Source organism: Haplochromis burtoni, unplaced genomic scaffold (genome assembly GCF_018398535.1).
Source record: "Haplochromis burtoni strain Fernald_Lab_line unplaced genomic scaffold, NCSU_Asbu1 Contig_21, whole genome shotgun sequence".
In the NCBI taxonomy this organism is placed as follows: Eukaryota; Metazoa; Chordata; class Actinopteri; order Cichliformes; family Cichlidae; genus Haplochromis; species Haplochromis burtoni.
In genome coordinates, this window is record NW_024582382.1 from 1,316,431 (window position 1) to 1,339,010 (window position 22,580).

Consider the following 22,580-nt stretch of genomic DNA (forward strand, 5'->3'; position numbering starts at 1 on the left):
TCACTCTGTTTGCTCACTTTTCACTCTCATTCGTGTTAATAAAGTACATTCTGAAAAATAGAGCCTGTATTTGCCAGTTTTGGCCAAATCTATACATGTTCATACATTATTAGCAAGTCGTGCCTTTACAGTAATTGCAGTTTTTACATCTACTGTACATTCTTTCACTGTACAATTTCGCACAGTCCTGTCCATCTGCAACGGAAGAAAAACCAACAATGTTGAGTTTTGGAGGTGTATTAGTGCTACAGAGAACAAGTACTGTACTTTCTTTATCCTGAGCATTCTAAAAAGCTACAATGAATAGTTTTACTTTCAGTACTAAGCAGTCTACAATAAAAACAGAGTAGGTCTTCAGTGTAGTGTCTGCTCATACATTACACAGTCTGAGGATATACATTCAAACCATTCCATTTGACTGTAGCTTTTCTTGTACAAACTGAAGGAATTTTAAAAACAAGTCACTTGACACATTATTCATATAGTTACGTATACACTCATTGCATCCTACTTGCTATTGTGCATTAGCAAAATAAACTGAGGCATTAACATTATTGGTGGCTGGAAGAAGCTAATATTATTGCATGTTACTGCAAAGTGCGCTCATGCTCTACATATGCATAGCTGATATGTTGCAAATGTGTTACTTTTTTCATTGTTTTCCACATACACGATAGTGCTTTAGTGTACACAAGGAGCTGCAGTGAGTGATGATAGCCCTAAGCTTTGGTTGCACCACAGATCAAATGATATTTCATCTTGCCAGAGATGAAAATTTCATGTGACTGTAGAATTTTCCACTTTTTCACTGAAAGCAGCTAAACAAGCAGCAGTAGCAGTGATGACTTTGTGGTCAGCTACTGCACTACAATATCATGAAAAATATTTTAGCATTATGAGCTAAAAGAAAAAGATCAGCATTTACATTTTGTGGTCCTCTGTACATATGTTATTGTGTGTGTGTGTGTATGTGCATGTGTGTTTCTATGTATGCTTCCCATATGGCCATAGCAGCTTTTCCCTGAAATTTGTTTTCACTGAAAAAGAAAGGATTGTGGAAGGACTTACTGTATACTCTTTTTGTTCTGACACTCTTGAGACGTTAGAGACTCAAATGTCTGTAGCACCAACCTATTGGCAGATTGATCATAATATGCAACCAGAAGTAAGACAGAAGAAATAAGATCTAGTTCACTCTGTCCCCGGCAAGCTTCATCACTTGAACTTTTTTTGTTTTCATTCTGCAGTACACCAACAGTCTGTTAGCTCCTACAACCAGAGGTACTGTATCTTCAGATCATCACATTCTCATGTCCAAAGCCCCCATGGTTGAGAATGTGTTTTGAATCTGAGCATACTGTAATCGGCAAAGCTGCTTTCTACTGACACTGTATATGTAATGCAATGTTATAGGCTTCAATACAACAAACACAAGCATATGTACCTTGTAGAATCTATACGTATCATCTCAAAGCTCATCATCACAAAGCTCCATGCTTATCAGTGTATTCCTTTTCGGTTGATGCTTCTTTTTTTTATCCATGAACACCAGTTTTGTGTGTTGATTTTCCTTGCACTGTTTTAGTTCCCCACTTCAGATGCTCTTACTGTTTAAAATCGAAATGGATTATGCACTATGGTGTCGATAGTGGTTCCAGAAGAGATTGTCAGCAAAAGGTATATTTTGGATGGCATAAATCTATACAGTAGGTTATTGGTAGTTTTCATCTTAAAAATGGCTCAGAAAAGAAATCACTCAATTAAAGCCTAAACACTTAAATCTGATGTTCTAATTAAACATCCTTTCCCACAGTGTCTAAACTAATCCCAATCTGAATAAGCTATTATGGGTACTTTAGATCAAGCTTGCTCAGATGAGGCACTTCAGTATTTCACCTTGCAATACAGTGTGAGACTTGTTGGCTACTCATGCAACACGGGGCTTGATTTGAATTTTGAACCCAGCAAAACTAGACTTACCAAAATACATACTATGTAGAGCACCAGGCATCATATCCAAATCAACTGGGCAAAGGAACAGAAACCAAAATGTAAATAAAAAAATCAGGAAACAAAAAGAATAGAAAACTTAATATAGGTATCTGTGGTTTTGTAGATGCTAATTCCCACACTCCAACCCCCACTCAAAACCCCAACCACTGTCCAAGAGGTTCTCTGATGCTAGTCGCTCCTGAACTCCTCTTCAATTTCTGGGAGGTTCTTTTTTTCTCTCCTCAGAGTCTCGGTGAGGGGTCTGGAGCTACTGGGGGACTCCAGGTTTTTAGGTTCATTGGTATGGTAACTGCCCTTCTGCTGATAGGCATACACATAGATGCTGTACAGGCCTCCAAAGAGCAGCAACAGCGCCAGGATCACAATAACTGAAGGACAAGAATAGGAGTCAGACATTATCCACAAGACCTGGAAGAAAAAGCTGCTCCAAGAAATACTGATGACAAGCAAGTGTTGCTTGACACAAAGATAGGTACAACTTTCTTATCTTAACAAGACAAACTGTTGGAATAAATTAATTTAGGTCTCGTGTCGCCTATGATGACATAACACACTTTCTTTCTGCTGTGCCAGAAGTCTGTGATCTAATTCTGTAACATCTTAAGTGTGATGTTTACATTCTGCGCATGTGTGGTTTTTTGGTCTTTCTGAACAAGAAATCACTGCTCACACTAGTGATTTAATTAGTTAGTGTGATTTACTGTGAAAGGTCATCAAAACATACAGAAAGACAAAAATATAAGGGGTTATCTGATTGTTGGGTTTTCTCTGTTCTGTTTGTATCATTTGGGGGTTTTTACTTTACAATATAAACTGCCTCGAGGCAACTGTTGTTGTGATTTATAAATACTGAATGCGCTCTCACTGGAATTAGACCTGCCTTTCGAGACATTCTTTGCTGGGTTTGATCTCTTCTTCCTCTTTTTTCGCCTGTTCCTTTTAGGGGACACGATGGATCATTTGCCTCCATCTTACCCGATCACCAGCATCTTCTCCCACTATAACTCTTTGCATTTCTTCCTTTTCTACATTCAAAAATCTTTTTCTGTGGTCTTCTTTTTTCTTCCTACCTGACAGCTCCATATTTAACATACTTTGTTCAGCATACACACTCTTCTGCACATGTCTAAATGATCTCAGCCTTGCCTTACTCACTTTTATCTCCAAATTGACCTGTCCCTCCTGTCTTTTTGTTATTGCTGCACTATACATGATAGCAGATTGCACTATCATCTTACAAACCTTCCTTTTCACTCTTGTCACAAATCTCACCTGACTTGCCTCTACCCACTCCACCTGGCCTGCATGCTCTTCTTCTTCCTCTCATTCTCATTCTTCCTCTGTCTTGCCTCTGCTGACTTTCATTTCTCTGCAGTGCATACCTCCATCTCTATAGACTCTTTTAGGCCTGCTCCCTACTCTCAAATACAAATCACAGCATCGTCTACAAACATTCATGGAGGCTCCTACTTGACCTCATCTGTCAGCCTGTCCATCACTATTGTAAACAACAAGGGGCTCAGCGCTGATCCCTGAGCTAATCCCACCCCCAACTTGAACCCATCTGTCACTCCTACTGCACACCTCACCACTGTCCCACTGTCCTCATGCATGTCCTGCAACACCCTCACATACTTCTCTGTCACTCCTGACTTCATCCCCACACACTTCTGTCATCTGAATAACCGCCTTCCACTCTTCTTCCTCTCCATACATGTCCTCACTTCCTCCTCAGTAATCCTCTGTTGGATTTGATACATTTAAAATATGATCTGAAATAGTGCACTCTCTGAAGCAAGGTCTTAGTAAGCCAGAGGAAATTTTCAGATAGCTAGAGGAATTTTCTGAAGATTGGAGTGACCTGATAAGCACTTTGTCCTTAGTTCCCAAGCAGCTGCATTTAGAATTTGCTAAATGAATATGGACTTTGAAGATGGAATTTCTGTAATCCAGCTGCAGCAAAGACATAAATGAGTTTTTGCATCAGATTGAAATGACATCAACTATAACTTCAAGATGAAAGACCATATTACAAACATGGTTTTTCATCTTAAAAGAGAGTGCTTGTAAGTATTCAGAGACCAGCTGTACATGAGCTTTTAGACCAACCACATTTAATATTTGACAATTCAATGAGTGCAATCATGGCATTAAATTGCCTGTAGGTGTGTGGAGGTTTTTTGTCGCTCAGACTGTTCGCTGTGTAATGAAATGGCAAAACATCAACAGTGTTTGCCAGCCTTTCTGCCAATAAAATGTTCTCAGCGCCTTAGGTTCATAAACACAGCAAATGGTTACAGAGAATGGTCTGTGAAGTATAAAAAAAGATAACTTCTGATGTTCTACAGTATTTCTATGTCTCTTGGAAAGATATAGAAGGGTAGAAATGGAAGGAAAATCAACATAAAGTGTCCTAAAATGGTGTTGAATCCTTTCACTAAAACTTCATTGTACGTTTACCTCAATCTAAAATGAGGAAGACCGTCCTTCCACAAGATGTATGTCGTTCTGATTGCAGTGACTATTCCCTCAAAGAGTAAAAGGGGAATCTAAATCAGGCTGACTAAATATCCCCCAGAGCATAACAGAGCCACTGGATCATTCACTGTAGAGCTCGAGCATTCGGGTCTTATTATCTCTGTGAACGCTTTTTCTGCCAGTAGAGATTAGCATTTTATTTCATTGGTAATATTAAAACAGGAGGTGTAATTTCTGAGTCATAACCATTTTATCTATGACAATATATCAGACAGAGAAGATGTCTGATATCTGGGAGGGACCTTTGTCAGCATAGCTGAATGTTGCATTAATCTTTAATGACATGCTGATGTCCAGTATTAGCATAATATCTCAGAAGCAAAATGATTTATTAAGCTAAAGCATCTATCAATGATGAACAGTAAGCTGGGGCCATGCAGACTAAATATAGCTGATCCGGTAAAGGTCTCAGACAGGGATGGAGCAGGGAGTCTCTGTGCTGCAGTTTAATCCTGAGACTCCAGCCTCTCCTGCTCATCAGGGGGACCTGCTCTAATTTTTTTTTCATCTGTGATACTATGCTGCAGGCTGCTCATCTGCTCTCAGTGCATGTCCTCCACGTCCATGTTCTCATTATAATATTCATGTTGATTATATAACAAATACCTTCTATAAATTCATATTGAAAGCAAGTCAGCTGGCATTGTTATTGTTATGGCAGCTTATATCTCTGTGTTGCAAGTATGGTCGAACACTCATGGCTATTAATTATATATATATATATATATATATATATATATATATATATATATATAGTGTAATGTATGATCAAATAACTCATACATTACACTAATTTTCTTTATTTAATCAGTATACCTGAATGCACTCAAATATAGACAACACTATCATTTGGTATGAACTGAAATGCTTGAAAAATAGTTATTTACTTTACTGTAATTATGTTCTGTCTTTTGTTTTTCCACATATAATAAAATTCTGCCTTCAGAAAGAATAAACCACTGAAATGCTCCTGTCAGACTCTGACAACTCTGCTCTAATTTTGGATTAGAGGATTTTAGGAAAAACTAAGAGAGAATTTGAAACAGCATTTGTGTCATCTGGGGCACGAGGAAAAGAGTAAAACAGAAATGAAGGAGATGAGTGGTGCTTTAGATTAAATGAAATAAACTACTAAATGTCACATTACACGTTTTGTACAACTTCAAGATAAAAATGATTCTTACCTGTTATCCAAAATAGACCTAGGTCATCATGGATATAAATATACTCTGTAAGAGAGAGAGATGCACAGTTCAGGAAATGAACAGAAAACAATAATGCCTTTATTTCATGAGAGTTACACTATGAAAAATAAACTTCTACCTATTCCAGTAAACCAGGGGTCGGCCTCCCATGGTACATAACCGAGGACAGGAGGGAAGGCACCACAAATAGACTCAGAGACATAGCCGTGCGTCTGTACTGGAGGATCTGTTTCGTTTGGACGGAACAGGGTCTTCAGAGGTGCATAGACATTATATCTGACCCCAGATATGCAGCCTATGAAGCCTGGAGCATTGTGCCTCTGGATTTCGTAGTCAATGTCACCAACCTCTGAAGGAAACGATACAGAAATTAAACATGAGATGAGGATCTGATTAAACAAAAAATAATTTTAAAAAAATCCTTGCAGCAAGATGTTATTAATAACAGATCGTTAATAAGCCTTATACCCATCACTCTGCCCAGGAACATGGACTTTGGAGAGTCAAACCTGGCATCTTCCACCAAGGTTATCTTTTCCACAATAGGCTCCATGTAATCCACCTATGGATAGAGAAACATTTGTTTTTACACCTCAAAGGGACATTGCAGAATAAAAAGACACCACTACATGCCTATAGTACGTCCAGCATCAATGATTATAAACAGTTAACCAGCTACAGATAAAGCACTTCCAAATAAAAAGCACTATTTTTAAGACATTCTCTGACGTGACATATGAAAGTAATAAATGTGAGGCTACCAACCTGGCTTTAAGGTAAAGATTCCAGCCTTTTTACCTGACCCCAAATCTAATCCCCAAATGTAAAACTATTACTTGAACATTTGTGTAGATCACTGTTCTTATAATTTGTAGGAAAATTCTGCTTCTCTTGGAGAAGTTCAGTTAGTTGGGTATCCTTAAGTAATGTTCAGAATTACGAGACATAATAAATGATTTCACAGAAAGTAATCTAAACCACAGATCACATTGTACACAGTGGGAGCAATGACAGCTTGAACCTGGGTTTTGATGGTTCTGTTGTGTCTGGTTATGTTCACATAGTGAGGGAATCCATCTGCCAGGTTTCTGTGAGTCAGCTGGTACTTGTGTGTTATGACTCCCAGCTTATACCTCAGATCTACACTACCTGAGGGGAGAGGCAAGAGAGTAAATCAATAGCATACAGTACTGTTTTGCTGAATAACTCTAACAAGTGAATAAAATCCCTACGCTCTCCTAAAAATGAGATTATGTGCAAAGTTACGGCTTTCCCATTCTCAACAAATATTGTTTCTTAGTTTTCCATACCATCAGTCTTGAGGACGACAGCGATGTAGTCCTGGACGAAGGAGCTTATGTAGAGCAACACGGCTGGTGTGTGAACAGTGCTAAAACTGAACTCTATGTCATCTGCTGTATCGTTGTAGCCGAGACTGAAATTGTCGTAGTGCGGGTCAATCCAGTTGGCCCACGCTGCTTCATCTGATACTGGCTTCTTTCGTATGTTGTACCTCATCCATGATCCAATCTCAAAATAAGCTCCAATATCTTAGAAAAATAATTATTAGATTTCAGTCTGTATTTCATTACATTTACTTTTGTTGTGCTGAACATAACTTACCTTTATGGCAGTAGAAACCATCAAAGGCTGTATTGTTACAGTCACAAGTATAGGAAGCGTATCCCTCGATACACTGCCCGCTGTTTCGACATGGTATGGTAGCATTAAGACACTGTCCAGTACAGTTCCTCCTTATGCCCTGTTCTTCGTTTACTTTCCCCTCTAAATCGAGAGGCACGCCATTCATCCGCAACCCTCGAAGGCAGCCCAAGAAAGGTCTCAAGGTACGATTGGCTGAACCTGTGACAAAGAACACTTGTATCAGTGGCTAGAGGACACATTAAATTGATTTAATTTGTGTCGTTTTTATATTTTGAAATTTCCAAGTACACCTCAGGAAACCTACCTACAATGAGAGGATGTGTGAACTTCATGGTGATAAAAGTCTGAGGTGGGAAGCGTTTGACTGCCCATGGCTGATAATCTACCTTAATCCGAGCCAACTTCACGTTAAGCTCGGCCTGAACGAAATGCCACTCGTTGTCATTAAGTGGCACAGGAGAGTGTAGGGTCGCATTAAGGATGCCATCGCCAACCATAAATACAAAAGCAAGATCCTGAGTGGCTGGAGGAAAAGAAAAGATACAATTAGCAAAATACTTTTTACAAAATGTACAGTTCTAATAGGATAAACTTGAGAATTGCCTTCTAACAGATGAACCCACTCACTATTGAGCTCTATTCTTATAAAGTTTCTAAGATGATCATCAGAGTTCTCCAGGAAGACACAGTGGTCACGGTAGGTTTTGAAGTGGAAAGAGATGTCAACAGTTGTTTCAGGCCTGAAGGTGGGGAATGTTATGTAAGTGGGCTTTGTGAAGGCTATGGTGTTCCAGATGTTTCCTGTGGAAAACATTGAAATAAATTTGGAGAAAAACAACTCAGAGCCCCTTGATACACTAGAAATGAGCATATGTGTTAGCGAAAGCCATAATATTTAATCTCACTGTCGCCATGGCAGCGGAGTGGCCCAACTGTGAAATGTGCTTCTGAGCCGGTCCTATTGGTGTCCCCGACCACCACCCTCCTCACAGGCAGATGGTCTCTAAAGTCCAAGTAGCCTTTGTCCGAGTACCTGAAAAGCCACAAAGAAAACGATTAATGTCAAAGTCACAAGGTAAACACGTTCAGCGTGTTCTTCTCTCACCATTGTCTATAGTCAGCGTCGCAGTTGCACTGAAACTTGGGGTCGACGCAGGTTTGATTGACAGCACAGCCGCATTTTTGGACTTCTCTGAATGTCCCACCCCAATAATAATGGCTCTGATTGTTGCGACCAATCCAGTAAGTGAAAGGCCTTCCATCTATTTTGAAAGAGAAATTGAATCTGTGTTTGAAACATGAATTCATTTTCAATATTTTCTTGCTTATTGATCATCTGCACCCTATTAAAATCTGTCTCATCCTACTTACTGGGGGTATTGAGGATACGGGACTTATAGCACGAGTAGTCTATCCACTGTTCACAGTACATGGAGGTGTTTGCAAGAGCAGTGACTTCATCCCAGGTGGCATTCCAGTAGTTGACATCTCCTATATATGGCTTGTCGATTGAACTCCCAATCACCTTAGTACCTTCCACTCGATCACTCAATATCACTGTCCAAGCTTTATATGCTGCAAAAAGGTTTGATAGATGTAAGTCAAATCAGAAAAGGATCAAAGAGAATAATGGGGGGAAAGTAAGGAACATGATGAAACACTAAAGAGAAATTTACTATATAATAATATCTTCCTCTATAATAATATGGAGGAAGCAGAAGATGAAAAGTTTTACAAGACAGATGCAAAGACAGCAACAGCTGGATCTCTCTTGATATATAAATCCTTTTTTTAATTTCCCTTGAAACTTCAGTGCACATTTCTCATTACCCTCACATAATAGCATGACTTTTTTTCTCTCCCTCTTTTCGCAATCTACAGATAAAACATCAAACACTGAACACAGTGCTGCTGCAGCCATGCGTTATTAGCAACAATGACTACTTACATTTCATTTTGCAGTACACTTCAAATGGTTTCAATGGCCCACTGAGATCGGGATCAATGGTGTAGTTTCCAGACCAATACTTGCCACTGAGTCTGTAGGCCTCACATGATTCTTTATAAACCGCTGTTTGGGGAAATAATGGAGCAATTTATTATAATAAGGAGTATAAATAACACAAGCAAGGTGTTATTTATTTAAGAAAGTGTTGGCGTTTTGCAATTATCAGCTAGCACTTACACATGTGACACACTTCTCCTTTATAGCCTGTATTCTCACACAGGCAGATGAAGTCATCCCAAGACTGGATGCATCTACCTTCGTGCTCGCATGGATTTGGAGTACATCTGCAGACAAAAGAGATTATTATACTAAGTTTTTGGTTATTGAAAAAGTGAGCGACTTACATAAATAACCAGTGTTTTTTTTTTCACCATCCTATTCTCCTTTTGTGATATTTTTGTCCCGCCAAGTTCCTTTAGACAGAGTTTATGAGGTCAAGTTACTTTTAAAAACCAGACACACCAAACAGTTATGTCTGACAGCAATGTGGGGCCAAGTAGTCCACAAACATTACATATGGGTTATTAATAAATATGATAAATGATTCAGTATGACACACACTAATAACTCATTATTGCAGTGCTGTATTAGTATCTTTTTAATTAAACGGAATCAGTCAGGTTTCCTGAATGACTAAAAGTGTGTTTCACCTGTCAGTGATCCCACAGGTGCCCAACAGCAGCTCGGCATATCTTCCCCACTGTCGCATCAGAATAATGTCAATATCGAGCTGTTCGTTGTCTATGAAGATATGCTGCATGCAGCCATGGAAGCGATTCAGCTTGGTTTCACATTTCCTGACTGTGTTATTAGTTTTCGGACAACCTAAATGGAGGAAAGCAAATTTTGTAAGATTTGATGAGCACAGATTTGATCTATTTGATCTTTTTGTTGTTAGCAGTTATCTGAGAAATCGACTCACCTCCAAAAAAGTAGCGGTCGCCTGTCCGAATAGTGAAAGGGTTGGTGATCTTTAGTGGTGAGCCCTCCTCCTCATCAATAGTGAGAGTTAGCAGGTTGTCTCTGGCTGCCAAATCAACTGAATGCCAATAACCATCGTTTAGTCTGTATCCTGTGGAACAAGACGAAGCCCTTTGTGATGCTGTCATATTATGTTATCAGTACAGATAAGTACAGTTGTTTTTGTACATATTATCAGTACAAAAATCACATGCATAATGCTAACCATTCTTTCAGTTGTCAGGTAAAGGTTGCCATGAATTGGCCATATAGAGTTTAGGGGCAGAAAATATTTAAATGTGAAGAAATTAAAGTTTGGTGGTATGTCTCTGTTATGGAGCTTTCCTGACCCTCCATGCATTTACGTCCATAAGATCTTAGACAATGATACTGTTTTGTGATTTGCCTGTGTATACCACCACTGTGGATTTCAAACAATCAAGATGTGATGCATTAATAATCTTATTTTAACAAAGTCCCAAAAAGTTGATTCTGTTCATCTGGACATAAAGTTTTCAGTGGAAGAAACATTTCGTCACTCATCCAAGTGACTGCTTCATTCTCAGCTGACTGCAGGTTTCCCCACCCTTATAAAGAGTAAATTTGCATATTGACTGAAACTAGCACCACTGGCGAGCAATGGGCTGTGAGGTCTGCTTCTTGATCATTAATATGTGTCTGAGAAAAGCCTACCAGCAGCAAACTGAATTTTCTTCTTGCCAGGCTGGAATATAGTGACATTGATCTGTCCCTCGCTCAGACCCAGCTCAAGAGCACCCAGATCATCAGCAAAACGTGTGAACATCAGGAGCCCTGTGTAGTCCCATGAGCGGAACTTGAACTTGACAAACATGCGGGGCCTCCTGAAGAACCCTGGCACCTGCAGGTAGTTATTGGGCCCAGCGAAGGTCATTGGTTTCAGCAAAATGTCACGGCAGGTAAAATGCATCTTTTTCTAGATGGAGAGAGAACATTGACCTCATTAGCCACACTGAAATGAATGACAGTGTTTGTGATTAAACTGTGAACATAAAACAGACCAATTTGGGTGAAGCTTCAAATTTTAAAGGCGATTACCCAAAATGATGATGTTGCTATATAATGGATTAGAGTTATCGTAGAGCCCTACCCTTCTTGGTATATGGATGTCAGGATCTTCTCTCTTGGCCTTGTCGATGACATTGATGCCATTGATGAAGACGTTTTCCATACAGCCCGCGAAATTTGGTGTGGAAGGGAGGTGAGGCATGTTTTGCTCTATTACTCCTCCTACATAGATCTAAGCATCGGGTATTAAGACAGTCAGATACCCAGCGCATTGTCCTACATTTACTAATATTTCTGCAGTTAAAGGAGAATATATTCCAGACAGTACCTGTTTATCTAGATCCAGATGAGTAAATTCTCCATTACATATTGCTGTCACTGTCTGACTGTCCACTGTGAGGTTCACCTGTCGACCATAACGTTTGATTGTGACATAGTGCCAGTGGAGATTATCAAGAAGGCTGCCAGCAGTCAGTGTAGTCCGTCCATTAACTTTGTGTACATTACTGCTTCCTGCAAACACAGCATGGAAGGAACTGAATAAAAATGTTCAAAGCATGTTAAGATATTTGGCATAACTGAAAGACCTAACTCAACAACCTAACCAGCAATACCAAGATCCCTACCGTGACACTTCGGCTTTGTTTCAGGTTATCTCTGAGATGGATGTTACTATTACAAAGATTTTAGTTCCTGGTTACAATAAATGTAAAACATTTTTTTAATGCTGGTTGTACCAAGACTGATGTGCAGGTAAAGCCGTCCTTTCTTCAGCTCCAGGGTAAAGAGGTCTCCCTGAATCCCTTCACTGTGCAAAAGAAGGCCATCCTGCTCCAGAGTCTTGAAGTTTATGGCAATGTGGTCCTGCAGCGTACGGGACTTTTTTTCAGGATACTTGTAGACCACTGAGTCATCTCCATTGTACTGTAGCACATAGGAATCTGCAACAAAATTTCAACCTGATTCAGTTTAAAAGAGTAATGTGGCAAGTATGCTACATGGCTCCTGTCCTTGAGCTCCTTGAAATTGTTTGGCACTTTAGCTTGCGTAATGCATTCAAACAACTGAAGATAATGAGAGTAGTCGCTTATGAAAGAATATGGAACTAGTATAGCACATTTGGCATGTTTTAAAAAATATAGTTAAGAGCTATGGTTAACTGCTGGATGTCAGTTAGAATCAGGAAATCCATGTAGAGCATCCTTCAGTCATTTTTACCATAAGGGCAGCCAAACAGCTCCAGTCTCACACCAATCTTCCCTCCATTCTCTGTGTTCCATGCCAGAGGCAGCAGACGAATATGTTTAGCGGTAAAGGCGTAATGGAAGACATTCCTCTTCACCTGATAATAATTCCAGTTACCAGGCAGCGTCTGCAAACAGATGAGACAGGAGAAGAGTGGAGAGTTATTGAGCCACTGCTATGGTGTTAAAGCCTTATTAAGAGGCGATGATGAATTGATGATGAGATTAGCTTTGTCAGTGATAATATTCTGTGCTGTCTTTGTTTTTCAGCCTGTGGCAATGAATATAATGGAACACCCACTGAATCCCAAATCTGCCATAGAGATTACATTTGACTAGTTAATCCTCGACTCATCCCTTTTATGGCTTTCATCCCACCACGGCCATTAGGGCCCAGTGACACCTACAGAGTTGCCTCCTTTCATGATGTACGGCGTCCAGGAGTCTGGTCGATCTCCGTAGAGCAGAGTGTATTTGGTGACCCAGTCATATGAGTTGAAGGTCCCCTGAGTGGCAACTGCCACCAGTCGGTACTTCCTGCCCAAGTCTATCTGCAACCATGGCTGTCTGTCCCTTGGGGAAGGGGACCAGCCACTGCTGCCTGAGGGCATGAAAACGAAAGATTTGATCAAATTTGTCAAGAATCAAATAACTGGAAATACAACCGTGACCTTACAGAGCTAACCTTAAATCTTACTGGAATGATTACACAGTATGCAGTGTATGCTACTACTTATCAAACTGTGTTTGAAATACCTGCATCATAGCTGGTAAACACTCTATTTTACCTGCTAGTTGCTAACTTTGTTAAAAAAAAATAGCTTCCTTTGCTAAAAGAAGGTTCAATCAAATTAAAAAATAATAAAACATGATTTTATGTTTTAGTCGCAGGATTTTTTAAATAAATTATATCATATTCTCTTCATTTCCATTGAAAGTATTGTCACCTTAAGATAGAGTCCCTTACTTTATGGCTTATAGATAGTGGATCTGAATGGAAGTACTACGGTGAATTTGTGCTGTGAATCAGGTCTCAAATATAACTAGCATAAAGTTAAGGACTGGCTCTACATTACAAGAACTTACCATATAGTTTGGCAAAATTGGCAGAGTACAGAAAGTTATATCTGGAAGAGGCCAGGAAGGAGGACGCATACAGCCCAGAGATGAGTGGATCGGCACATTCTCCTGCAGTGAAAACAGGGACAACACCAACGTCAGAAGGTGTTTTAAAAAGGTTCTTTTTTATAACGATGCATCATTCGAAATGAATAACAACAGCAGGCACTCCTGCACAGCTAGATAAGAAAACTCCACTTTGAGATTAATTAGCGGTTACTGCATTCTCTGGGAGACACATTTACTCGGATTAATTCAATTAAATTCAAAGCAAAGCACTAATACCTTTAGTATTGTTTTGTTTGTTTTTTTGCAGATTAAAATAAACACATGTTAATAATAATAATAATAATAATAATAATAATAATAATAATAATAATAATAATAATAATAATAATAATAATAATAATAATAATAATACGTTTATAATATAATGTCAATTGTCATTGTTATGCTGATGACACCCAGCTCTACATTTCCTCCAAACCTAATTCATCCCTTCTGTCTTATGGAGATGAGATCATGATTCTCCTCTAATTTTCTCAAACTTAACAGAAATTAAACAGATCCCTATCTATGCGATCTGCTCCATATTACCACTAACGTCCCGCTCTCTCAAATCTTCATCTGCAATTCATCTTGTTGGTCCTTCTGCTTGTCTTATCACTACGTGGAACAGAGCTTTCGGTCGCTCTGCTCCTCGGCTCTGGAACTCGTTTCCTCCTGTCATAAGAAATATAGATTCCCTTCCCTTATTTAAGTCACAGCTCAATACACATCTTACTTTTTTGTATTTTAATGTATTTTAATCTACTGTTTTATTGATATCTTTCTTTTCTTTGTAAGGTGACCTTGGGTTTCAGAAATGCACCCTCAAATAAAATGTATTATTATTATTATTATACATACATATGTATATATAATATTTAAAGAGAGAGAGAGAGCGCTGTCATGCTGCTTTGCTATTGTACATGTGGTTATGAGGCTAATGGGGCCATCACGCATCTGCTCAGACTTGCTCCCTGCTTGAGGGCTGTTAAAAGTGACCATAATTCTACCTAATCTTGCTTCTGTCGTGGCTGGGGATAAATGGCTGATGCCCTCACCTCCAGCTGTAAAGGAAACAGTTTCTCATTTTACGTGCCAAAATATGCTCCTTGAGACTCTTAAGACATTTAAAATAGATAATCCAAAATCCTGGAGGGATAATATTTGTTCAATGAAAGACAAAGCAGGTGCATCAATAAATAAATAAAATATTTTAATCTTGCTTATGTATAACTATTGTTGAAATGGAAGAAGCTCCTATCTGACCTTCCACCAGTGTCAGTATAATCCTCTCTTAAATGTTTGGAGTTGTTTACTACTAAACAGGAGTTTTAATCATTGTTTTACATTTGTGGAGGTCATACAGAAGAAGGCATGGTAACCAGCAGCTAAGGACAAGGCATGTTAGCAGAGTTAGTATACTGACTGCAAATGGAGGTAGATGAGGACAAGTGGAGCACAGTCTGAAATTTTAAACAACTTTAATGAGTTCTGTCCACATCTCTCCAAGGGCATGCTGCACATTCAGAGGGAGGAAATGTGCTGAGCAAGGGAAATATGACCTTGACTTTCTGATTCAGCGTCTTCTCTAATGGCTTTCTCTCTCTTTGTGATACAGAAATGCCTGCTATTCTGCAGATATTCAATAACAGATCTCTGCTGCATTAGTTTACTGCTGTGCTCTAAAGCCATTTCAAGTGAACCACACCCTCAAATGTCCAATCCCACAAAAAATACATATACTTTTAAGTTTTGAGATGCAATCACATAAGAAAAGCTCCTTTGCTACTAGTAGCTTGAGTAATTACTTCTTTAACTTCTTCAGTTACTAGTAAATGAAATGGTGTTTGGCTTTAACAGCTTCATCTTAGACTGCATCAAGGTAACCTAGGTCACACAGCTCCTCCTTTTTATGAAAAGCATGTCACGCACTCCGCACCCAGACCTATTCACTGTCTCACTTCCTTTCCCTCCTTTTGATACCACTCTCTTTATCTCCACCCCAACTCTAAAAACCCTCCAATCTTCCGTGCTTTCACTGTATCCCATTACTCTTGCTCATCATCATCATCATCATCGCATAATGTTCTCTGCCTTCTCTGCCTGTCTCTTCCCTATTGGGCGTTGTCATGCTGCAGCAGTTAGAGCATACCTGAAGCCTGTGTACCCTGCTACTTGTGATTTTGCACCCCTCCTGTCTGTGCACCACACGGGGTAGTCTATTTCTCCGTTTATCATTAAGAGGCTGTGGAGAACAGCGTAGCTGTGTAGAGCTCTAGCACCACTCATGCTGAAATATCATTCTGCCGCTAGTGTGGGTAGGCCTGTCTGGGCTGACACATCGTTTTTGCCGGTTACATACAGTATGCAGAGGCACCTCCTTTGACTGACGCTGCTCTGTGATGCATGGCTGCTGACGATTCACACAGCAACCCTGTCTGAGTGAAGGCATCCACTGAATGCGGGCATCTCCAAACATACCAAAACATACTGCAACAAAGCAGCACATAAGAATGGCAAGAAAGGTTTTGCTAAATTATTCATATTTGGGCAGACATCACAGTGGGTGGTGCCTGACTACCAAGGACCAAAACTACAAACACTACATAATATCAGAGTTCTGCTGAGACTTAAAGTTAAATCTAAATGACTATTACAGCTTCTTTAGATATAAATTCCCCTCTCATGAACCAAACAGTTAGTTCCTTGTTATTCAGACTATAAGCTTTAGATTTATTCACATGTATTCCACCTTCTTATTCCTCACACACACACACACATACACACACACTCTCACTTCAGAGAGCGAGTTTCAGCCTCACCCCAGGATGATTTAGAGTGCTCTGAGATCTAAGGCTCCATTTTATTCTGGCACAGCTCCACTGTGCATGTCTCCACAGCAGACCAGAGGGCTGCATTAAACTATCATCAGAACTTTTGTAGATAAAACACAGAGACATCAACTTATTGATTGGAAATCAGCAAACGAATGCACTTGACAAACATATTCAGCTTAACTGGTTTCTCTGTTCATCTTCTGCAGTTAGCGTGGCATCACAGAGAAACTTTCTCTTTTTCTCAAAATAAAAATAAAATAGTTCCTGTATAGCAAAGTTATAATTTCTCATAAGAGGATATCTCAAAGGCATATATCAATACCACAATGTGGAACCATTTATGTTCTCAATAACCTAACAATAACACACACACAGATAGATAGATAGATAGATAGATAGATAGATAGATAGATAGATAGATAGATAGATAGATAGATAGATAGATAGATAGATAGATAGATAGATAGATAGATAGATAGATAGATAGATAGATAGATAGATAGATAGATAGATAGATAGATAGATAGATAGATAGATAGATAGATAGATAGATAGATAGATAGATAGACTAGCAGTAAGTCAGTATCTGAATTTCTGAATTTCACATTCCAAAGTGACAGGAAGTCATACCTTAGTCCATCCTCCATCTTTCTTACCTAAACTAATGAGCCAGTATCTGGGAGTGTGCGTTAAAGAAGCAGTGAAGACTCTCTGAGGTCATCTTGACAGTGACATCACACATAAGCTTATCAGTATGCATTCAAGCTCTGGTGAATGGGTCTAGGTGGGTGTTTAGCCTTACCCAATTTTAGCCCCAAACATACCCCCACAAACGTATTCCTTATTCTGTCACCTGCAAGACAACTGAAGCACTTCAGCAGTCTTATAGCAGATGTTGATTTCCCATTAAGCTAAAAGCGAGATGCAGCGCTTTCTGGGCAGCTCATGGACACCTAGGTTTCCCAAAAAAAAAGTACTGCAGTGGGCTGGTCCCGGTCAGGACGCTGAGCCCTGCTCTCTCAAACGTTGCTATTAAATATCGCTCAACCGATTCTCGCCAACAAGAAGATACACTGTGTGTGTATATTATTATATTTGAATCAACATAAACAGCACTGCGCTTTTAAAATAAAATAGAGTTGAGCCCGCACGCTGCAGAAACTTGCATGCAGGCTGGGAGAAAGCACTGCAATGCAGACAGTCCAGTGCAAAGGGGGATCGCCGTGCGCACCTTATGCAGGACCGACGTGGTTTGCTTCAACACTTTTCGTGCTTTGAAATGTTCAGTAGCCAAAAGCAAGCCGTGAAAATGAAATCGTGTCCGTTTAACACAATGCCCGGTTTCGTCGCAGCGTGCGTTGCCCTTCAAACATCCCAACATCTCAGGCTACATTTTGCCCTCCAGTGGTATTTTTCACTCATCAGGTTATCGCGTGTTAGAATGCAACTTTTTCGTCAGCGTATGATCCGACACTAAACAGTCTGCAGATAATGCATGTATATACACCCTGAAATATTTTAATCATATTCTAGCAAGCGACAGTAGATGAATAATTGCTGTTTCACAAGACTTACGTGATGAGCAATGTTGAAACCCCAAAAACAAGAGGCATATGCTCAGTGTTTTGCAAGTCATCCTTCACTTAGGACACGTTTATCCACATATGCTATGTTAATTAGATCGTAGATTGTTCTGCAGCATCCTCTCACCCCCCCTTTAGCCCAACTTTAACTCGCGCTGCTCCAACTCCTCTTCCCGGGATCTCGGGCAGCCTCTACCGGGGCGGGGACGCGCATCGGTTGCTGGTGCTGATGCTGCGCTTCGCCGAGAGCGCGCACTTTTCTTTTATATCCTTTTAATGGTTTTATTTACATGACCGTAATGGAATGCAATAGCTCCTGTATGGTGGCAATCAACATGCTTTTCAGTTTTCTGCATAAGCGGTGCGCTTGCAGGCAGTTCAGACAGGATTCAGATGGGTCCCGTACGCAGGAGCCTGGATTTTCAAATGCAGAAGAAATTTGATAGGCGGAGAAAAAGAAACAAAAAAACTTTTACAATCCGCAGCTGTCAGGTGTTCTCCACAGCAACTAAGAATACAGTGATTTCAGTCCCCAAATCAATATCGTGAAGCCGGTCAAAGTGATCAGTTTTCAATCAGTTTTCGATTAAATATCAATGTTCTGAATATTCATTCCTCTTTTCTTTTCCTTTATATTTCATATCATCCTTTGGCACTGTTTTCATGGCTTCCACTTGTCCGGTTGTGCCCCGTGTTTTCGAGGGTTTGGTTAAGAACGCTTTCTCTCCGGGAACGCAGACGTGAACTTCTTCCAAAAATAAGATGACGCTCAGTAATATCCTTTACCAGCAGCAGAACCGCAGAGTTGGCTATGACAATCACATCTGACCAGTAGGCTGCACTGTTCTGCTTGATGCTCGTGTGACCCTTGTCCAGGTATTTCGTGCAAGTGCAACCCTCACAACAGAACAGGTCATAGCCTAAGGATGCCAGTTGTGGCTGAACTCAGATTCATCCCTGGAGACTCACATGCACAATGGAGCGGGGGCGGGGTGAGACTGATGCGGAGGAGAGGGATTTATGGCGATGGGTGGCACACTGACCACAAAAGGGGGGGGGGAGGCTTTGGGATTAAGAATTGGGTTTATGGGACGGCAGTGCGTCAGTGATGATGTGAGATTGAATGCCTTTATCGTGGGATTTACGTGTTTTCAATCAAATCAGATTGTCTGTTTGTAAGCTGCAACTATTTTCACTCCCGAAATACCGTAAAAGTACAGATTTATATCTGCAGAGAGAAGACAATGGCAAGCAGGAGAAATTGACACGGGAGAGTAAAATAGGACATCAAATCAGCACCAGAAAGTGGCTGCAAATAGTCTCCAGGCTTTGCATATGGATTTGTCTAACTGACAACAGACAGAAAGCAAAGTTTCTACAGTCACAGTAGAAATTTCTTGAAACCCCCTACTACCCCAAATATTCAACTGAGGTTTTAAAGTAGTGGAGTGTACAATAATCAGTAATATTTTACAGATGTACTTGTTTCCGATAAGATGACCTTAATATTGAGAGGAAAATAAATAGTTTAACACTCTCACACAGCTTGGATAATTTATAGTTCAGTATACTGCAATTTATGGTAAGGCAGCAAGCAAAGAGGATTACTTAATTTCAACGGGCATTATTTTAGATATAATGTGGAGCATGCAGTAGATGCATGCAGCACATCTACACCTAGCTTATAGATATGGCTGGCTGGAGGCCATCTCATTCTCTAATTACCTTTTATATTTGACCTTATAGTGACTTTAGAGAGCTGATGATAGCCTAATGTTGGCTGAGGTTAAACAGTTCATCTGGATAAAACAACTCAATGTCAAAAGTGATAAATGATTAATATGACCAGTTCGTGGTGGACTTTCCAGATAATATGTGTGAGGGTTTTTTGGAGGGGGTGTTGTGATTCTCAATGGTTCTCAATGGTCACGATTAAAAAAAAACTATTAAAATATTTTAAATATTTTGTTAAAATGCTCTTAATTAATCCATAATAGGGAAAAACTCTACTTCACTTTACATTTAGTTGTTACCCCAAGTAATACACATTACAACTCAGGTAACAGAAAGAGAACTTAGACTTATTTAATTAACGTGTATTTTTTTTTAATGTGCTCATGTGCAGCATTTTTGCAGGTTAGGTACAGGAGCAGTTACACAAGAGTAACAGCAAAACTGCACAATTCACCACTAGATGTCAGATATGGCTCATACTTGGGTCGCTGCTTCTCACAGTACAGTGGGTCTGCTCACATTACAACACTTGAGCAGCAGTTTTGCTGGTTGCCATCCAACTATCTCACACAATCTGTTTGTTTTAACTCTGTTTTGCAGGTCTTTCGAAACATTTCATGTTGTCAAAAATGTTCAAAATTCTAAATTCTAAATGAATAAAAGAGGGAGCTTTCATTTTCTAAAATTAACCTGGCACACCTTAAACCATACACAAACAATTATTTATAATAAAGAAGTAAGAAGGTATTTCCATAATCGTGTATACATCAGTCTCATGCTTTTTTTCTCTTTTCAATTCAATTCAATTCAATTCAATAAAACTTTATTGATCCTGAAGGTTGACCCCGAAGGAAATTGGGTTTTCCCATTCAACCTGAATCACAAAATATTCTCTGTCTTTAAAAAACACACACATGCAAAAACAAACTGACAATTGGAGAACTATGATGGTCTTGTTTCTCACAAAGCCCTGGATTTTAAAATAACCTTTTGTGCTTTGGGATCACATTTTACTGTGGTCTGCACCCATTAGCACAATGTGTATTTTCCATAGGGGTGCCACTCCAGAATAAAAAGGACCTGTGCTATAAGGGTACGAGGGTACACTGTCGAGCCCATATCAGAGGGCATATAAACGCACATTTACGCATAAACAAGGGTCATGCCTAGATGTTTCCAAGAGATAATTTTGCTGACCTGTTACCATAGAATAACACTGTCATGAGGATGGATGGAAGGATCTGGAAAGGTTTCTATGGTAAGTGCTGTCTTTATTTATGTGTAGCTGATATGTTAACGCAAAACAGATGTAAATAATGCTGATGGTGTCTGGTTTTCAAATGTTTGCCAGAAACCTGATAATTCAGCAAGATAGTCAGACACTGATGAGACAGGTGTTTATTTTTATCCCAAACTATGGGAACCTGGTGTCCCTCCATACTGGTGGGTAAAGGGCTGTAAACAGAGCAATTAAAACAGCTTCCTTTCAGGTGTCCATACACTAGTATGACCTCCTGCTGGTGAGGGCCAATCCCAGCTAAAAGTGAGCCCAGCGGGGGATTTGCAAACTAGTACAGGGGTCCCGGAGGCTCTCCCCCAGTGTTAGCTCAAGACAGCTGCCACAACCTCTTTAACCACTCACACCAAAAGTGGATGCACCAGCTCAATTAACAAAACTAGAAGCAAAAGGAAGCACTCTTTGTCCAAAGTAACAGAGCCCATCATTTAGTCTTTGCAAAGCTCAAAAATTAGATGGGGTTTTTTTGTTCTTGTTAAATCTGTGCAAGCACCTCAGTTCAAAGAAAAATTTGGTTTTTGAGAGGTTGTGTAGAAGCTATGCGTGCGTTCTGGGAGAATATAGTTGACTTGCAACTTGATTTTGCTAAGAAAAAAATCTGTCAAAGGGTCAGAAAAGAAAACTCGTGATTTCTGGCTTTCTCTTTTCTGAGGATTAGAAAAAGTAAAGTAAAACAGTGATTAGTGAGCTCTAATGGTGCTGGTGAGTAGATGTGGCTGCTTTTGGACAGAATCTGACTAGTGCGTTCCTCCATGTTTATAGTTTTAATGCTGTATAAGGAATAATGTGGCCATGGAATCATGAGAGTGGTATAGATTCTGTTGAAATTTCAACAAGCAAAATGTGTTACACAACACTTTTATGTCCTGTGTTTGAAGTATTTGAAGTATTTATTCAGTATTTCAGTATTTTTTTCATGCAATCAATCACCAGCAACACTTCAGACACAAACTGTGCAGTCATGTCAAAGATTCAATGTCAGGGGTTTCCAGGTCAACCCAGCATGCACCGTGTACTATACTTAGCTAGGCTGATAGGACCCATGTAGAACCCTAAGCACTGTAGTTCCACACTTGATCAACATTTACATTACCCCTTTAAAATCCAATTCCCCTATTGTTTTGGGGTTTTTTTTTATATATATATATATTTTCTATTTATAGGTCTTGTAACCTTTCTGTATTACTACAGTATCTGTATTGCTTAGCAAATACCGTATAAAAGACATAGCACTTGAAGATTAGAGTACATGTGGTTTATATTCTGTTTTAATGTACTTTTA

At 39.6% G+C, this 22,580-nt stretch overlaps 1 protein-coding gene across 1 annotated transcript; it reads right to left on the reverse strand.

Annotated features, from left to right (window-relative positions):
- Window positions 1-925: 925 nt before the first annotated feature.
- On the reverse strand, window positions 926-19,244 carry cntnap1 (contactin associated protein 1). The gene is made up of 24 exons (XM_005920323.2): window positions 18,260-19,244; window positions 13,767-13,868; window positions 13,088-13,281; window positions 12,655-12,808; window positions 12,174-12,377; window positions 11,765-11,949; window positions 11,519-11,668; window positions 11,083-11,344; window positions 10,352-10,501; window positions 10,080-10,254; window positions 9,607-9,713; window positions 9,370-9,492; window positions 8,793-8,996; window positions 8,527-8,683; window positions 8,327-8,454; window positions 8,049-8,222; window positions 7,726-7,944; window positions 7,380-7,619; window positions 7,067-7,306; window positions 6,778-6,905; window positions 6,225-6,318; window positions 5,875-6,105; window positions 5,736-5,780; window positions 926-2,381 (listed from the first exon to the last, which is right to left on the reverse strand). The coding sequence occupies exons 1-24, from the start codon at window positions 18,318-18,320 to the stop codon at window positions 2,182-2,184; spliced, it is 3,927 nt and encodes a 1,308-aa protein (XP_005920385.1). The 5' UTR covers window positions 18,321-19,244; the 3' UTR covers window positions 926-2,181.
- Window positions 19,245-22,580: the final 3,336 nt, after the last annotated feature.